This window comes from Oryzias latipes, chromosome 9 (genome assembly GCF_053564925.1).
Source record: "Oryzias latipes strain Hd-rR chromosome 9, Olatipes_Hd-rR_3.1".
NCBI lineage: Eukaryota > Metazoa > Chordata > Actinopteri > Beloniformes > Adrianichthyidae > Oryzias > Oryzias latipes.
In genome coordinates, this window is record NC_136245.1 from 17,816,306 (window position 1) to 17,835,494 (window position 19,189).

Here is a 19,189-nt window from a genome sequence, read left to right on the forward strand (position 1 = left end):
ATTCTGCGGGGGGGTGTAGCGCCCACCCACCCACACTCATCCAACATTAATGACCACGCTCCCCGTGTCACATCCATCACACAGTTCCTCAGCTTTAAATCATGATTAACTCGGATTGCTTGACATCAAGGGGTCATTAAATAATCCATCATCTGATGACTGAAGTGAGGCTGTGCTTCCTCTGCAGCAGTGTCGAGTCAAACACAAAAGGATAACAGCGGATGAGCCTGCATGGCGAGCATCCGAGTGCGTTACATCCACGGGTGGAGACGCTCTCGTCTGCACAGATCCATCCAACCTGCTGAAAGCAGCGTTACGATCCATGACTTGAGGCCAATCGTATCTGTTACAACACCACAGTGGAGGACAATCGGGTTTGATGGCCTCAGCTGCAGACTTTTTTCTTTTATTGGGATAATCAAACAGACTGGAGGAGGTGGTGCATCGTTCTTTGTTCACGTTTTAATGAACTCAGCAAACAGCACAAATATTGGCAAGCAAGAACTGAGAGGCAATTGTCAAAGAAATGTACAATAGAACAAATTCAACCTTCATTCACTGCTTAAATCATGCACACACACACGTGCACACTAAAGCAATGCTTTTACACATTTAACACAGAATATGTCAGAGCTACAGAGCAGGTCGTCCTGAGAAACCCAACAAGTGATATGGATCCATTAAGGAATGTTTCAAAGTAAAAGCACCATAAAATAAATAGACGTTTTTTTTTAATCAAGCAACATATTACAAACAAAATATGACAAAGACACAAATGGCTTTAATCAAGTAAGGATTGTAGATTTACCAATTTTGATCATTCTTGGAGGCAGTTTGTCTTTCCAGCAGAAAAATAGTCAACATTACATGAACCTTCAAACTTCTACAGGAGACGTATAATTGTTTAAGGAATAAATATTAAACAGTCCGACTTCTTTAATACTTCTAATTTTAGAATATGTCATCCATAACAGCTCACTAATACTCAAACGTGTCTATGAAGGGATCTGATGTTCTCCACTTTATTTCAAGAATTCCAAAAATATGTCTTGTTAATGACACAAAAGTGCAATATCCTCCAAAAGTACAAATGGACTGATATGTAAATATGACTGACCAATGCAGCTCTATTCATTAATAAAAACTATTTGTTTCACCCATCCATTACTTTCTGGACAATAACTGCAGTTAGTCTTCACTGTTGCACTGCAGTCAGCACTGGCACGCTTTTTTTTCCCTGTCTAAATGATCAAAAGGTGATGAAAGTTTAAACTATAAATCCATATTAGCACAAGTACCTGCCAAAGGGGTCCAGGGAGAAGCCCAGCTCATGGATACACATGGAAAAGGGCAGCGTAAACACATCCTTAAATATTACACATTACAAGGTCACACTTAAAGCAGGAATGTTCTCATAAGGTGGCGCTAAAAGGACTATGTTTGTGGCTATGATTTTCACAGGAGGAACCTCTAAGAAACACCTTTGGCCTGAGTTTGGAATTGATTTTTCCAACGACACACATTAGAGGGAACAGCAGCAGCTCCACTGCGCTGAACATGATCTGTTGAGACAAAGTACCGGCTTAATGTGCTCATTAGTCTATGAGGAAACTACTGCGGCACACATCCTCCACAGAGAACTCGCATACACTTTAACACGCATAAAGCTCTCCACAAACAAAGAGGCTCGTCAGCTTCCTCTGGCTACCAAAGATGGGTCTCCCGGATCTCAGAGATGATGTTATTGGCCTTCTTAAGTGCCTGAAAATAAAAATAGGGGGGGGGGGGGGGGGGGGGGGGGGGCAGGTAAATTGACAGATACCAGCAAGAAAATGTGGAGGGCTTTATACTTTAGTACCTCGAGCATTTGTGCGACCTCGGTCCGCTGCTGAGCGGTTTCCTGAGACTCGATGAGTAACTCCTGCAGCAGGCCCTGCTTGTAAAGCTGACCCACCAGCTCACTCTGCAGATGCTCCTTCACGAAATTCACCAGGAAGTGCATGACCGTCTTGGGTACGCTGCAAAAAACACAAATCCAACTATGTTACAGAAACTGAAAGACATAATCTCATTGGGACTGGATTATGACTAGATCTGTTGGGGTCAAATTGAACCTGTCTTGGATGCTTTTGCGGACAATCAGGAAGTAGGAGTTGATGAGACGCTGGATGATTTCACAGTCCCTCTGCTCTTTGGCACTCAACTTGCGAGAAATGGGTACCGCCTGATAAAAGGAGAAAAGAAAAAAACATGTGGCACTGAAAGGCCTTGGAAATGTTTTTGCTTTTTTACTAATCCCAAAACTCACTGTGTCCAGCAGGTTGACAGCTTGGGTTTTGCTGGGACTGCCAAAGCCTGGCACTTGAGCTTTATTCTCCACTGTCTTCTCAGTCTTCCAGTGCTTTCCGCCGTCCAGAGTGTCTGCCTGAAAACCAAAAATCCAAGAAGTTAGAGTCAATCAAGCCTGCTTATTAGTATTCCCACATTTTTACGGTGGCAGAACAAATGAAAAGCAAAAGAAAAAAAAGTAAAAATACCTGCTGACTGTTGACAGATGCTGAGACCTGTGCTGCATCTGTGAAGTCTGGATGTTTTGTGTTGATATAGGCAAGCTCAATTGAAATTAAATTGTGCACCTAAAAGAAATAAACAAAGGCCGAGAATCAGTCACCTCCAATTATTTACAAAAAAATGAAGCCTTTGTTTAGCAAAGGTACAAATGACCATTTCATTAGTAATTGGCAAGCGCTTCCTCAATAATCCGGTCACCACTTCCACTATGGAATCGTGCAGTTTGGGAAATCGAAGAAGCTCCTATAGACACAAAAAGCGCTGTGTTTTATGGTAATGGCATTACAATAAGTGCACTACTGTGCCGCCCATCATTGCTGTTTGCAGAGATCTTCCTCTCTCAGCTGACCTGTGTGCTGTAGGAGGAGCAGTGCTGGATGATCCTCTGGAGCTCCTCGTGAACGAGCTCTACGCAGCGCATGCTGGGCTCCTCCAGGCGCTTTATTTGCCTCTTCACCAGCAACTCAAACGACACTTCAGGTACAAAAAGAGCCGGCCTTGGACCCTGCAGCATGTTGTTCAAACCCATTAATACCTGAATTCAACTGTGTTTGAAAGGAGAAAAACAAAATGATTGAAGGACCATTAGATGAGCGGAAGAGGAAGCCCACCGTAGCGTTGCGGATGGCGGTGAGGATGTCCAGGTCAGTCAGGCCTCCCAGAGGGTCGATAGACTGCAGAGTGCGGCCAAAGGTTTCGTGGAATATGTAGCAGATCCGAGCACCTCCACAGCTGCAGAGGAGATGAGTTTAGCTCAGGCACCACTGCTGCTTTACTGTGCTTTGAGTCATTCAGGTTAATTGAGCCCAAATTTAACACAACCAACCGGAAAAAAGCAACAACAAAAGGTCAATATTTTGTCCCAGTAAAAAAAGAAATTGTCTTGATGAAAGATAGCAGGAAGAATGAGGTGCCAAGACCTATTTGTAATCCTTCAGTTTATGACTACATTACCAGGAAACTACTATCTTCTTCATTCTGTGAGCCAAGAGGCAAAAAAAAAATGAATGAAGTGCTGACTAAAACCTAGCTTTTAATAAGCCAATACACGTAATAAATAAGTAAAAACTATGTTCTGCTACTTATAATAACTAGGAATGTTTTTAATTAACAACAGAATATGTTTAAAGCATAAAAAGCTTACTTCAATATGAAGTACTTGAAGTATGATGGGGTTTTTTTCATGGAAAAGAAAATAAATTCAGTTTTATCCCATGAAAAAATATGAGGGTCAATTATGGATCTACAATTCTAGCAGTTTAAAGACATTTTTGTTAGATTTTCTTCTCTTGAAAAATGTTCCATTTCAGAAAAACATTTATTGCATTTTTTATGTGAAAACCTGCACAGATACTTTAGTATTTGTGGAGCTGACTGTGATGATTAAAATCTTCTTTCATATCATCTGATTTTTGAACAATTTCAGATTATTTAGGAAGATTTAAGATTTCTTTTCATGCTGTTAAAATGTTGTCAAAGATGGCTCTCATTGGCTTTCATTCACTAAAAAAAGTGAAGAGTCCACTCATGTTTTATTTTGAAAATCAGCCTGATTATCCGTCCTGCTGGTATGATCAGTGGCAACAGTGGCATGGTTTAAATGTGGATGGATGCCCAAAAAGCCTTGACCATATTTGGCTGAGCAAACAGTTGCTTCTGGGGTGAGCTATAGAACCTCTAGTGGCAAGATTATAAATGATTCAAAGGTTTCTGATTGAGTGAGGAGCACAGGAAGTGTGAGCTGCAGATATCTGGGAACTCCCCCCCTAACTATCAGAGGTCTCAATTTGAGCTAATTCAATATTTTTCTTTGGGTAGGTAGTTTGTTTCTTTTCCATTTCTATTAGTTCTGCTGGAATTACTTTTAAACTAAGAACATTTCAATAAATTAAACGCTTCAGTCAAAATTACATTTGAGTTGGCTTAAAAAAAACATTTTCTTGGTGGTCAGGAGGGATTACCTTAACAAAAACGGAGTCTAGTGAACATGAAGACTGTTCATCATCATTGAGACATTTGTTTTAACAGAAAAGACAATCAAGTGAGGTGATACTCACAGCTCAGATGTTTGGATGTGCCTGGCTGTTCCCTCTATGGTGTTGCAATAATCTGTGGCAAACTTGGTGACAATTTGCAGCAGAGTGGCGCTGTGGTCCTCCACAGGTTGACCATAGCTGTTGAGTCGTGCCTGGTACTGGGAAATGAGTACTGTCACTCGTGTTTTGAGCTCTGGCAGGCAGTCCCTGATGTGGTGCATGAGCAGTTTACTAAGAGTTTTTGCGAGGTAACGGGAGCCCGCTCGGGATACGAGTGAGGGGTAGTGGCGCTGCAGGAAAACGTGCTCGTCTTTAATCGAGTCCTCCAGGCTCTTTTGAGTATTAATGTCATGCTGGCTCCTAAAAGAAGACAGGAATGGAGGTTTCATAGAAGGCTGATGTGGTAGACTAAGCTAAAATAAGACGAACATGTATGATTTCTTTCACACCTGTTGACCACCCCGATGATGCCAAGCCTTACAGGTATGACTCTCCCCAGGAGGACCTCCAGCGCATCAGTTCCAGCATCCATCAGGTCCAGTTTACTGACCACCAACAGCGTTCGACGACCTGAAGAACCCAAAATCTACGGATCAGACCTGCAAGTTCTCAGCATGAACGAGGACTTTCAAAGTGACTGTCAGGAGCATTTGGACTGGAGAGAAATATCTCAACCAAAAACACACGGAGACAGTCCTGAACATTATGTAATTTAAAATTTAGATTTGTTATGCAAGAAGCACATTTTAACAAAAATCCTCAGAGAGAGAAAAAGGGATTGTATTCAAAATGTCTTACCATCTGGATCAACCTCACGTGCCAATTTCAGAGCATCAGAGGTGGCCAAGTCAGAATTGGCAGGGGATACTGCGAGGATAAGAGAGTTTGGATTGGAGATGAAGGATAAGATCATCTCTTGCACTTGAGCCTCAATGTTTTCTGGCTGGTCTCCAACAGGAACCTAAAGCAAAAACAAGAGGCATTCAACATTAAACCCAGGCAGATGTTTGGATGAAATGAACATGGATTGCAGATACAGATGTTTGCACAAATCAAAAAGTAAAGATAAAAAAAAAAATTGCATTTTTGTCAGATTACTGAGTTCACCTTGATAATTCCAGGTAAATCAACCAGAGTGAGATTCAGAACTTTGGGGGAGAATATCTTCAAATATATGGGCTCACAAGTGATTCCCTGGAAAACAAGAAAGAAAAGAAAACATGATTATTATGTAAAACCAAAATATTGCAGGTCAGTAAGGTTATACAAAAGCCTTTTTCTCACTTTGTTGTCCCCCGAAGTGCGCTCTGTCTCTGCTTCGATTTCTTTACGAATTTCCAGAAAATCTGTGAAGATCTGTTAAGAAAGGCACACCCATCAAACATCAGAAAGCTTGCAAAACAAAGGAAGCAGAAGCATAACAAGAATAAAAATGATGAACATACCTGGTTCTTACAATGCAGAAATGTGCCCCATTCTTCAGCTTTGACACCTGAATAGAAAATAAGAGCATAAAAGTGTCAGGGATGAAGAATTAAAGTATAAAAGAATGGAATATGAATTTAAAAAAAAGGATTTGGCAAAAACATAATGAAAATAAACTGAATTAACTAAATGAGTGAGACGGTTAATGGTAAACATGAAGAAGTAGAAACTTTTTCTCATGCAGATCAAATATAGTGACCTGTGTAGCTGTTTTGAATATTTTGTTTAAGCCCATTTCCTAAAAAGTAGTAAAGAAAAAGAGGAAGAAAATGTGTTAGTTCAGAAAAACCCTGTATCAAAACCAAGTGACAGAGAGAAGTGCATAGAAAGATTTCAACATAACTCAATGCTGTGAGAGAATTATAAGCCTAAGTGTTTTACATCGAATTGAGTTATCATTGAGTCATAATCTGTTTACCATGCTCATTCTTCAGCCTTTCCTGTTGTGGAGCAACATTGACGAGCTGCAACACAAGGGGTCGTCTTGTGACTATTCCAGATCCCCGAGGCAAAAAATCCCTTCCGACCAGGCTCTCTAGCACTGAGCTTTTTCCACTGCTCTGTTATAAAAACAACGACAGCACATGAGTAATAACAGGACATCATCTATTTTTAATTTAAAAAGAACTTTTTAACTAGAACCCTGAACTGGGTGAAACCATACTTTAGTATACATCTACTCTGGATGATTATCCAATAATCAAGACAAGATAAGTGTACAAACACAACATTGTTTTCACTCAGTTTTCCAATTCTGGTTTCCATCCACTGACCTGAGTCCCAACCACGACTATCTGAGGCAGCTGTATGATCTCTGTCCCGACCGTCTGAAAGACCTCTTGCAGCCGGTTGATGGTGGGAATCAAAGTTTCCATCTTTCCAGTCGTCTCTCCTACTGTTGGTGAACACATGAGGGATGTGAACAGAAACATCAAGACACTCAACAACGAGAAACAAGGCTGTTTGCTTCATGGATGCAACCATCTCTAACATGTTTAATTGATAACCTTAGGCTTAGCTCTAAGGAACAGGATCTTCAGTTTTCCTCCTCTGTGGCGCGTTGCTATCCTACTAAGGCTTTTCTCCAGGGAGAAGTGGTCCTGATGATCATGATGAGAGGACTCAACGCCTCAACTCGACCAACATCGGATACAATGTACTACTTACTAGCTTGAAGGGATTTGAAATTTAAAATTAACTATTGATTGCCGGTAGCAAAGGTGACAGCACGTACATTTTAGACATTTGTTATCGACAAAGTCCGAGGTAATAAATGTTATCTGCTAACGCTCGCTGGATGAATGCAGGAAGTACAGTATGTGCTGCTAGCTTCATGCTAACATTAGCTTACTGGCCATAAATAAATAAATAAACCCGATATTACATTCTTACCTTTTCAGTGTTTACGAATATATCCACCCCTATCCGACTATTCTATGTTTCATACTTTAAATTATGCTAAATATGTTTAAAATACACCATTTTATAGGAGCTGGTTTACAAGTAACCAGAACATAAAGCACAGACCAAATGCTTGGAAAGAGGGGCGGAGCGTTGGTGGCAACCCACCTGATTGGTCAAAAAACATAGATCACGTGTCTTGCTATTGCTTCATTGGCTCCCTTAATTGTTCTCGCCCAGCGGTAAAATAAAATGTCCCGCCTTGCGACATTCTCTTCAGTCTTCCTTCTCCTTGTTTCCAAACCGGCAATATTTACACAAAACACAACTATTTCTCACAATACAACGTAAAAAAAACAAAAAAACGTAGTAATTTCTTGATCTTTTATTGTCGTCATATATAAACAATATTTACAAATCGCACAATGGCCATCTGAACAATAAAAGATGTGTGTATTCTTTTATCCCACGTTTAAATGAAAAAAATAAAATAAAAACAGGCATCATTCAACGCTGACATGAATAATAAATAGTCTCAAGTGGAAGTTAGTGTTGCCTGGAATTGCAGCAGCCAGAAATCAAGCAACATTAGCACGAAACAATGTTTTTGTGTTTTGATTTTACACAAAAAAAACTAGTCTTTCAACAAATGGTGTCAATATTAAAAATAGAAGAGAAAACACACATGAGAAAGCCCTATTGCTGAGATAAACATTAGTCACTGACACAAGTCAGCAATATCAATAATCACTGATTAGGCACACATTGTATTCTCAATGGCCTCACATTTATTTTCCCAAACATGTAGTTTCTCCTAAATCTATTCATACAAAGTAGATTTAGGTTTTCCAATGCTAGTCCATGTAGGAGGTGTCCATGCTCTCGCTGTCAGGGTGAAGCAATCGCACTGCTAGTCGTTCAATGTCATCCAGGCTGAGCTGTCGAAGTGAACGTTCATAGTCCTAAAAACAAACAAAAACAAAGTTTAGTAATAACAAAGAGGAGCTTAACTGTCAAGCTCACAACATGACAAATTATTTTAAATAGTTAAAATAGACATTCGTTTTGTAATATAATTTATATAGTGGGTTTGAAAGGCAGTAACAGAACTTTAACCATTACAACTTTTGGGAAACCATGAATAAAAACTTATCTTACCTTTATAAGCTGTTCATGAACTTTTGCTGCATCTGCTGGACTGAAGTGTCTAGCAAGTATAGTGGACACAGTCTGCCACAGTCCTCCCATGTTCCTGCTGCTGCAGCCAGTCACTGCTGAGGCTGCAGATCTTTCTCCTGCAGGACGGATTACTAGGTTCAATTTAGCCTCTGGTCCAATGGAATAATCACTAAGTCTGTGTTCATCTGAAAGAAAAAAGGGCATACAGAAAGATAAATTATGAACCTGACAAAAGTATAAAGGAAAGAAAAAAAAGTAGTAGGCAAATTTTACCTGCCAGTGCCTTTCCTTTGTAAAGCAGCCGCTGCTGGTTTGCTGGTATGTTGAGTTGCTCAGAAACAAGTTCCTTCACTGTGGAAACCTTTTCATCTTCTGTCACCTGTGGGATAAAAACAAATTCTTAAACTGTAATTTAAACAAGAACAATAGAGTCAACTGGTATAGAAAGACTGCGGGGAAAACAAGTTCTAAGGATGCAATAATAAAAAAAATGAATACATAAAAACAGTATTAAACGGGCAAAATAAATAATTCATTTTATGTAATAAAGTAACAAAGTACCTATTGTGAAAACGTTTTATCAGCTCAAGACAAAAACATTTGTTACAATAATTCAAAACAATTACAAATATATTGTTTATTCAAAGCCTTCGTATTTTTTTCGAAATGTGCCGAAAACTCACTGTCTTGTCTGGGATAAAATTCTCGGCTTAAAATCTAATTCAATAGATGTCTTAAATGGCTTTGTATGACCAATTTTAAGTGCACATGTTTGACTTAATCTGAAGAACAGCCATATATAATGTATAATGTGTAATTACCGCTACACTTTAAAGTTGGCATTAAAGAAAAAAAACATGATCATAAGTACTACGGTACTCAAAATAAGAACAACACAAAACCAAAAAAATGTTTTGGTTAAAAAAAATTATAAATAGAATATATAACTACATAATTAAAAAAGTTAATGAAGTGCTGTGGAGTTTTAAAATGATTACTTTATGTAAATGAAAAATATATACAATTCTAAATTTGTGATAAGAGAAGCAGGTTCATAATGCTGCTTTCATGCAACTGTATGTCTTAACTGATTTGACACAAAGGCACATCCAGGAGCAGCAAATATAACTGCTGAACTGTAAAATAATACCAACACCGTTTTTTGTTTCAACGCGCTGACCAAACAAAGTCCTCTAATACACCGCGGTTCCTTACTCACTTCTCTTTACTGCATTAGCACCAAGTAAGGAGTAACAACAACTTCCACTCAGCTGCTGGGCGTGACCTCAGCGAGAATGATTCAGACAGAAAGAGTTCTTCGTCTTGCATTTCTAAATTAGCTAACATGCTAGCTGCGGTAAAGCTGCTTTAGAACTATAAACGGGTGTGTATATGTACAACCGCATCTTTAGTACTGGTTAGTGTTAGAGTTACAGTCACTAATAAATTAAATTTATGTTCACTTTATTCAAAGCACTTTAAAAAACTTATGATGCTGAGCGGCTAACAGATATACCCGGCTAGCTGATTGTGCAAATTAGCATTATGGAGTTCGATTTTTTAACTAACCTGAACACTGCACTCCTTCCCTTGAAGTGGCTTTACTGTAAGAATCATTTTTCAACACTCTCACTAAAAACAAAAACACACAATAATGTGATTAAAGTCCAGCCAAAAGGGTTACTAAGTTTGCTCGTTATAGCCACACTGGCTGTGGTCCCGTCAGCGTCCCATCTTCTTCTCCTGTTTCCTCTCAACGATGCCACTGCCTCTGTTGCTGACATCAAGTAATGCTGCTGCCGCCTACTGGCATGAAGGATGTACCGCAGCTAAGAAGAAATGACACCACGATTAAAGTTCAATTAAAAGTTTATCGGAACTAAAGTGGTTAGGCGATGATATCCAAATTGATCTCCTAAGCAGGATACTGTGCCAATACACCTGTACACACATGGGTGTTTTTTTTCCTTTGACAGACAAAAAACATGGTGATAAACTTTTGTCATTACATTACATTTGAATAGTAACGTGTTTGTCAATTTGAAAAGAAAATTGGATCCGACTCACCTGTAGATTACTGTTACAATTTACCCATAATTACCTGACCACCTTCTATTGCTTATGTTCAATACACAAAAAGATTTTCACAAAAAATGCGTTTACAGCATTGACATTTTTTTAATGTCCAAAGTCGGGCAGATGCTCGTTCTTTTTTCTTTCCGAAAGCAAAATTTAGTGTCAAATTTTCCCATTAGAACTACTTTCCTCTGACCCAGTTCGGATCCAGCCTGTGCATGTGTCATTCTGTTCCCCCTCCTCGTGGTTGGAGGGAGCCCGCGTCACGTGACCGCCTGTCTGCGCTGTGGGCATTCCTCCTGACCAGCATCCTTCACTTGAGGACGCCAGGCGGACTGCTCACCTACACCGGTGAGTAGCATTTGTGTACCATCCATCAATTAGGTGTTGAAAAAACAATGGATCTGTGGCTGAGTGTAATTAAATTTAAGATGATAAAGACAATTTATCTTTGTTATTGTTTTTTTCTCTTTTGACAATTTTTATATAGCCTACATAAAACCTTGCAGCTTCACATAAAACGTACATAATAAAAAAAAGTATAATTTGTTTACTCTGAAAATGTATTCTTTTTAGTGGGATAAACTTATGATGCACTTGACAATGAATTGTTTTTGCCTTTAACCTGGATGGAAATGTGTGCTACAATTGCAAGGCAGCATTTTGACATAGATAGATATGCATAATATTTTTCATATTTAAGTTTGTGAAATAAAAAATTACAATTTCTTTTTTATTCTCATAGCAACGAGCTGTTTATCTTTGTGCTTTCCTGGCTGATGCCTGCAGATCATGGGTACACTGAGGGACCTCCAGTTTGCTCTGCAACTAAAAATCGAGGAGCTCCGCCAGAGAGACACACTCATAGATGAGTTGGAGCTTGAACTGGATACAAAGGATGAACTCATTCGAAGGCTACAGGAAGAACTGGACCGTTACAGGACCACTGTTTGCCTCTCAGGACCCTCACCCAGTGCAGGTAAAGAGTAGGTCAATCATTTAAAAGTACAGGTTGTAGACGTGACCTAAAAATCTCAATTATTTTTTATAGCTCCTCAAATTGAGGGCATGGAGCGAGCTAAAAAGCACACAGTCATTTCAGAACCCTTCAGCCCGGACCCCGTGACTCTCGCCAGGATTTCACACAAAAGCTGTGACAAAAGTCAACAGTAAGAGCACACTGTGTTCCTCCAACTTCAGCTAAGAAGGCCAACTTTTCAAATTTTTTAGCATCACTCAATGGTCAAGCATTTTGAGTCAGCATTTGTGGCTTGTGGCGCGGCATTTAAGGTGATTGACAGCTACACTCGGAGTGTTGCATCTTTATCATCCCTGTGTGTCATCAGATCTCAAAGCCTGATCCAGGCAGGGCTTTTGAAAAACGACCTGTTGAAGAACTTAGACGAAGGAGAAATGAGAGCTGTCACATCCTGCACATATCGCTGCTCCATCAATCAAAACTGCACTCTCATACAGGAGGGGAGCGCTGGGGAGCAGGCTTTTATTTTAGAAGGTAAATTGCTGCCATCTGTCATCCTTAAGATTATTTATTAGAGGTTTCTTGTGAGGAAAGTGGCTAAAATAATTTGTTTTCACCAACAACTGCTTTTTAAAACTCATTTTGCAGCTTGTTTTTTTTTTTTTTTGCATTTGATGACAGCTTTATGGTTTAAAGCACACAAATAGCTCCCGCTTAAAGACGGGGAACATGAACAAGAATACCAGGAGAAAAGAGGTCATGAACTGAACGTAGATTTCATCAGAGAGGAAGCTGCCTCCTGCTTTCAGTCTTGTCACTTGAACCATCTTTTGTGCATGAAGTGCGCATCAAGCTGACAGTTACTTTTATCCGACATGGATTCTATACTATCAATGTGCTCCTTTTTCCTACTAAGTGTGTGATGTTGACAGAAGGAAGATTGAGCGTGACTCAAGACGGGTGCAAGCTGCTGACAATTGAACCAGGGGATACGATTGGCGAGCTGGCACTCCTCTACAACTGCACTTTCCCCTTTTCTGTCTCTGGTAAGTTGTGGGATGATAGGATAAGATGCCTCAAAGTGGAAGCATGCTCTTTGAATAATTCTTCAATCTAAAATCAACAAGGACAGCTTTTGGCTTAAGTCATTTTGACCGTAAAACATATTTTGATTTGAATAACCCAGCACTTCTCTTCCCTGCAGTTCTGGATTTAGCGACACATTTCAACCCATTTTGTCGACCTTTTTAAAGATTTGTGATATTTTCATGACATAGTAAGTGTCACATCCTTTCTTCATATCTAATCTTGAAGCTCTATGGGGGAAACTCTGTCGTTACCCCAAGCCTCTGACCTGGTTTCACAAATAAATGCAGAATCTCATCCCATCAACCCATTTTCTGATCTATTTTGGCGTCACAGGGCTGCCGGAGCCCATCCCAGTCACTGTTGGGCAAAGGTTGGATATACCTTGATGGTTTTTGCGGTCCATTGCAGTGACACACACATATTCACACCTTGGGACAATTTAGAGTCATCAATTGACTTAAGATGCATATTTGTGGACACTGGGAGGAAGCCAGAGTGTCTGGAAAAACCCACACATGCACTGGGAGAACAGGCAAACTCCACACGGAAAAGATCCTGCTGGGATTTGAAGCAGGACCTTCTCACTCACTATGAGGTGATAAGATCAATTTGTGGGAAAAAAGAATTTCAATCACTATCTATGAGTTCAATTATCTTAATTGACTTTATGAACCAGATTCCTGCTTCTGTGAATATCCAGGCTGCCGAGTGTCTGCTTTCAGTCTGCTCTTCATCTCATGTAATTCTTTTGTTCGTCTGAATGATGATACTGTGCAGATGGCAGCATGTAATCAGGAAGAAAAATGATGAGAATAGGGAGAAAAATTGTGCTTCAAGACAAACAATTTGGTGAAGCTGTAAAGTGGAAGCTCACGGTTAATATCGGAACATTAAAATTGAAACGTTTTGAGTCGCACCGTTTATTAGCTGCTGGATCCACTCTGACTGTCTCGACGATAACATCTTTTATTTGCAGGAAGCTTTTGTGAAGCAATCAATATCAGCACTTACTCTTTTACACCATCGTCAAACGCTGAATATAGAGTATTTATTGCTAAAGGATTCGATTTATGTCTTGTGAAACGACAGCTATTAACTCTGATTTACCCGCTTGCTTTTTAGGTCTCAGCTGATATTTAATTGTGAATCTCAAACCACTGCAGGCGGCATGTACTGTCTCTCCTCAGCAGCTTCTCCACTTTACTTCAGGTGTCGCTGACAACAACCTTCACATTTTTCTCTGCTTTTGTCTCAGCACAATCGGACTGTAAGCTGTGGACTATTGACCGCAAGAGCTTTCAGACTGTGCTGATGCACTGCAGTCTCAGCCGCCTTTCTCATTCAGTGGAGCTGCTCAGAAGGTGAGTGTCAACCAGAGAAATCGAACAAAGCAGCCTCAGACGATGAGTTTTAATTCACGGAACACCTCAAGGGTTTTATTTTTTTGTCGAACATCTATATTAAATGAAAACGATTTTGTTCCCAATAACTGTGAAAGGAATAACATGTCCACAATGTCAAGTTTGACTTTTTTGAACATTTTCTATTTCTTCTTTGTGCGTTTGCAGCCTTCCCCTCCTGCAGTCATTGCCAGAGGATGTCATCATGAAGATTTCTGAGCTCATGAAAGAGGTGAGCTCCTCAGATGTGTGTTACTTTTAACAGAACCTGCATGTCCAGACATGAAGTCCATTTACAATTTGAACTTTCTGCATTGCTTTGACTGCAAATATTCAAATGCGTGCCGTGTTCTGCTTCCTCTTGTCTCCTGTGATTTTTTTGTCTTCTCACAGACATATTATGCAGATGGTGAATATATTATTCACCAAGGATCTGTGCAAGTCAACCTTTATGTCATCAGCAAAGGACAGGTAAAGTTGCACTTCCTCTGTCATACGTTTGATTCAAACCTAAATGGAGAATAGCAAAAATCTGATGAGAAGGTACTTTGTAGTAAAATACTCTTTCTCTTTTTTCTATTGAAACCTGACAGGTGACTCTGACAGAAATGAGGGCGGGGCATGAGGAGCACACAGTCTTGTCTGAGCTCTCTGAGAAGCAGTGGTTTGGAGAAAAAGCGCTCTCGAGGTCAGATGGAAGAGTCTCAGAGGATGTCCTGGAATATTTTATTGTAAAATCTAATTTATTTCTGGTTTTCTGACAAAGTTTTTTGACTCTATTCCTTCAGAGAAGACTCTTGGACTGTGAGTGCACTTGCTGTTGGTGCTGTGACATGCTTGGTAATAGACAGAGAGTAAGCAAATATTTTATTTATCTATATATATATTTTAAATATATATATATATATATATTTTATTTATATATATATATACATATATATATATATATATATATATATATATATATATATATATATATATATATATATATATATATATATATATATATATATATATATATATATATATATATATATATATATATATATATATATATATATATATATATATATATATATATATATATATATATATATATATATTATATATCTCCAGTGAGCCACACTACCCAGTACGCTTTTCAAGTAGTTGGGGTGATATGCTAGATTTTTTCTAGATTTGAGTAGAAGGAAAATGATGAAAATAATAGTTTGAATGTGTAAAACTGTGTTTAAAAAAAATATGATTTTAGAAAACGATGGGGAGCAGTGGGTTCGTTTGGAAAAGAAAAGTCCCAGTTAGGGGGAAATAATTAGAGCTTGAACAATGTGTGACATTTCACTGTTTTTTTTGTACTTTGGGTTGAAAAAAATGATGGATAATTAACCTCAATCTTCACAGCTGGAATCAGCAGAGCTCTGATTTGTGATGAATAACCACAAATCTAACATTGTTTTTTTCTAGATCAAGTTTACTCTTCACAAGCTTTTGAAGCAAACAACAAGTAGTCAAAGTTTTATCAATCTGCAAATACAAGATTGAAAAACATCTTTTTGTTCAGAAATACAACCTTGACATGTCGCCTTTTTCAGAATTCACAGTTTCACGAAACACAACCTAATAAAGTTATGTACAAAGAGCAATAAAAGAAAATGTGCTGCTATAAACTACAATAACATTGGCTCAGCCAGGAATAGGAATGTATTTTCTATCATAGTGCCTTTAAAGGGCCTATATCATGCTTTTCTTAAACCATATATCCATATATATGATGATATTTTACCTTTAGCACGCAGTTGGAACACAGTGTGCTCTGTCATCATCAAACACTTAGTAAAAAAACGTTTTTGAAATTAAATATTAGTCATTTTCACAGCAAAAATGTTCCAACCTGGAAGTCAGACGACTTGATCTCTAAGGCACCACCTTTCGCTCCTTGTGGGTGTCGCCCATTTCATGACATCAACCTAGAGCCGGCCTAGGCAGCATGTCTGCATTTCGCCCACGAAAACAAACAAACTTTTGCAAAGATGGATGTGTATATTGAGCTTATAAAAGGAAAGCGTAATTTCCAAACGCCGCTGGCTCTGCTGATAAAGTGTGTGTGTGTGCATGTGTGTGAGTTAGCCTGAGGGGTTGGATGGCAGCGCAGACTCTTCCTGGGAGGGGCTGTTCCTCACTGCATGACGTCACAAAGTGAGAACCCATCAGTTTTCGTGAATTCCGAGGGGCTGGTGCTCAGAGCGCAGGGTTTCAGAAGACTGCTCAGAATTGCATGAATTTTGCATGATATAAGCCCTTTAAAGTCCCACTCCAATCATCTTCTGATCTATTGTAAAAGCAGTCCCAGTGGACTTTTTTATGATGACTATGCAGTTTTTAGGGGAAAAAAACAAAACCTGTGTTACAAAGACATCCATGGATCGATTTGTCGCCAATTTTACATGTCTGTAAAATTCTGCATGAATACAACTTTTTGGTAGTAAAACTTGATGTGAACAAAATTAACCAGGAACCAAAGCAGTCGGGGTGTTTCTGAAAATGTTTGGAAACCAAAAATGAAAAACTACCGGTACTTTAAAAGAAGTCTGGCTTCTTGGACACAAAAATGAAAACTTAAGGCTCTTTAGGTTTAATTGAAAAACAATGCTTGTAAAAGAATTGTTTTTTTCTATTTTCAGAACCTTCAAAGACATTACTAATGGACTGCTAACGGACTGCCATCAAAAGGATCAAAGGAGCATTGAATCCAAATTCGAGTGAGAATCATGACCACACCAGCCTCTTTTCCATTGTGGTCACAGGGCAACTATTTAAGTTTGATTGAGAAGATGTTTTGTTGCTCATCCAGGTAGCTTCTTCAATACTCAGATGAGCAGGAAAATCTTTCCTTTTCGTTCCTTAAAAACAGAATCCTGCAATACTGTGACCTGGATGACTGAGAATCTTCACAGGCATTTTACCTCTGGAGGAAAAAAAAAACTCTTCTCAGACTTATTCTCCTCCTAATCAGGACAAATGAGGATCCTGCTCTCCTAACATCTTCAACCCTGAGCGATTTCCAGATTATTCGCACTCTGGGAGTAGGGGAGTTTGGGCATGTTGACTTGGTAACATTTCATCTAAAAAACACTCACGCACATCTGCGCATTGAAATTCCTTGTTTCCACAAGATAGCGTATTGATTTCCCCCCCCCCCCTTCTGTTAGGTGCAACTGAACAGCAACATAAAGCTAAATTTTGCAATGAGGGTCCTTAAGAAGAAGCTAATTCTAAATGGCGGCCAAAGAGAACACTATCTGAGAGAGAGCTCCATTCTCATGGAGGCCCAGTGTCCATTCATAGTCAGGTGTCTGGCATTCAGCATTTACCTTATTTGGACTGTTGTGTTGAAAAGTTCCTTAAAGGTTGTAATGTATTTCATTTCTCACAGATTTTATAAAATCTTCAGAGACCCCGAACAGCTGTACATTTTGACAGAAGTTTGTCTTGGTGGGAATTTATCTTGTTTAGTCAAAGAAAAGTAAGTTTCCTTACTAAAAGCTTTCATCCCTTTTATCTGAGCATCTTCAGAGTGACTCTTCAATTACCTCTGTAACATTTCAGGGGATGCTTGGATGACTGCACAGCCAGGTTTTACACGGGTTGTGTTGTTGAAGCATTGATTTATCTTCATCGCCAAGGAGTGGTCTATAGAGACATCAAGCCTGAACGTGTAGCTCTGAATGAGCATGGCTACGCCAAACTGGTGCTACAATTTCCTTCATGCAATTTCTGTTAACAAGATTTATCTTCATACAAAAACAGCTGCCTGTGCTGATATATACTTGATGCAGACGGGCTCTAGGTGTCTGAAGAGGCTTGATGGGGCAAAGAAAACCTGGACGTTCTGTGGTACATTGGGTTATATGGCACCTGAGATCATCCTGAGTAAAGGCCACGGTAGACACTCAGACCTGTGGTCACTGGGAGTGTTTGTGTTTGAACTTCTTAGTGGTCGGTAAGTTTACATTCTCCTGCAAACGTCCTTTGAAAGCTGCTTTACCTACTGGTAATCTGAAATTGGAGACTGTCTCTTCTTCCTTCAGACTTCCTTTTGACAACACAGAGCAGATTAAGATTATCACTGCAACCATTCAAGGCATCGATCACGTTGAATTTCCAAAGACCATCTGCAAAGATGCCAGTGATCTCATTAAAATGCTCTGCAGGTAAAATGTATTAAAACTCTAATGTAGTGTTTGTCTCGTCAGTTTTTTGTGTTTCTTCAGCTACGGTATGTTGCTACTCCCCTTGAATTTTAATTAATAGAATATTTTTTTCCAATGCTGTTCTTGTTTGCTTTCCATTGCCCAGGAGCAAGCCCTCAGAGAGACTGGGCAGTCAGAGAAATGGGGTCAAGGACGTTCAGCAGCACAAGTCAGATGAATTTGTAACATTAAAACATTCTAGCCTGCTGCAACATGTGGCATTTCAAGCAATATTTCTCTGCTTCTACTTAGATGGTTTGAAGAACTCAACTGGGATGGAATTTGCACAAGAACTCTAAAACCTCCAGTTATTCCAGAAGTAGGATAATTGAATTTGGTCTGAAACTTGATATTCGTAACTTGCTTTGAGCCTTTTTCAATGCTTTGTGTCTTACAGGTTCAGCATACGTGTGAAAGCGTCTCATGTGCTCTTTACAACAAGGACTCAGTGGAGCTGTGCACAAACTGGGAGGACTTTTAATGGATTTCTAGGAAACTGAAACAAAAATGTCTTCATTATTAAACTGAATTGTTTTTCTCGCAACCTTAATGCCATCAATAACTCATTAAAAAAAAGCTGATATTTTGGTGTCACCTTCAGAAACTAAGAAATTCCATTCATCTATTTTCAGAACCCACTGAATCCCTTTTGGGGTCACGGGGGTGTGGGGGCCTATCCAACTAATGTTCAGCAGAGGAATGACACACCCTGAGCTGGTGGCC

At 39.3% G+C, this 19,189-nt stretch overlaps 3 protein-coding genes across 12 annotated transcripts; 1 reads left to right on the forward strand and 2 right to left on the reverse strand.

Annotated features, from left to right (window-relative positions):
- Positions 1-447: 447 nt before the first annotated feature.
- On the reverse strand, positions 448-7,651 carry si:dkey-32e23.4 (dynamin-1-like protein). Of its 6 annotated transcripts, none has more exons than XM_004072481.5 (18): positions 7,485-7,651; positions 6,866-6,987; positions 6,511-6,652; positions 6,292-6,330; positions 6,053-6,099; positions 5,892-5,963; positions 5,715-5,801; positions 5,406-5,568; positions 5,057-5,177; positions 4,629-4,967; positions 3,183-3,303; positions 2,921-3,076; positions 2,725-2,814; positions 2,538-2,636; positions 2,309-2,425; positions 2,115-2,224; positions 1,859-2,018; positions 448-1,761 (listed from the first exon to the last, which is right to left on the reverse strand). In XM_004072481.5, the coding sequence occupies exons 2-18, from the start codon at positions 6,965-6,967 to the stop codon at positions 1,705-1,707; spliced, it is 2,022 nt and encodes a 673-aa protein (XP_004072529.1). In that variant the 5' UTR covers positions 6,968-6,987; positions 7,485-7,651; the 3' UTR covers positions 448-1,704. The 6 variants fall into 6 exon arrangements, with proteins under 6 accessions (XP_004072529.1, XP_020561704.1, XP_023814326.1 ...); XM_020706045.3 differs by having other exon boundaries at positions 6,866-6,984; positions 7,485-7,642; XM_023958558.2 differs by lacking the exon at positions 7,485-7,651 and adding an exon at positions 7,100-7,220.
- A 212-nt stretch (positions 7,652-7,863) lies between these two features.
- On the reverse strand, positions 7,864-10,456 carry ubl4a (ubiquitin like 4A). Its single transcript, XM_004072480.5, has 4 exons — positions 10,242-10,456; positions 8,946-9,051; positions 8,652-8,857; positions 7,864-8,455 (listed from the first exon to the last, which is right to left on the reverse strand). The coding sequence occupies exons 1-4, from the start codon at positions 10,287-10,289 to the stop codon at positions 8,348-8,350; spliced, it is 468 nt and encodes a 155-aa protein (XP_004072528.1). The 5' UTR covers positions 10,290-10,456; the 3' UTR covers positions 7,864-8,347.
- A 511-nt stretch (positions 10,457-10,967) lies between these two features.
- On the forward strand, positions 10,968-19,069 carry prkg1l (protein kinase cGMP-dependent 1, like). 5 transcript variants are annotated; one of them, XM_023958554.2, is made up of 20 exons: positions 10,968-11,099; positions 11,538-11,727; positions 11,800-11,917; positions 12,095-12,261; positions 12,660-12,773; positions 14,072-14,177; positions 14,385-14,448; positions 14,610-14,687; positions 14,810-14,904; positions 15,005-15,070; positions 16,898-16,975; positions 17,230-17,326; positions 17,426-17,565; positions 17,650-17,739; positions 17,823-17,964; positions 18,053-18,216; positions 18,305-18,427; positions 18,573-18,635; positions 18,719-18,785; positions 18,864-19,069. In XM_023958554.2, exons 2-20 carry the CDS (start codon positions 11,541-11,543, stop codon positions 18,945-18,947), a joined length of 2,043 nt encoding a protein of 680 aa, XP_023814322.1. In that variant the 5' UTR covers positions 10,968-11,099; positions 11,538-11,540; the 3' UTR covers positions 18,948-19,069. The 5 variants fall into 5 exon arrangements, with proteins under 5 accessions (XP_023814322.1, XP_023814321.1, XP_023814323.1 ...); XM_023958553.2 differs by having other exon boundaries at positions 17,426-17,739; XM_078952827.1 differs by having other exon boundaries at positions 10,999-11,099; positions 11,494-11,727; positions 17,426-17,739.
- Positions 19,070-19,189: the final 120 nt, after the last annotated feature.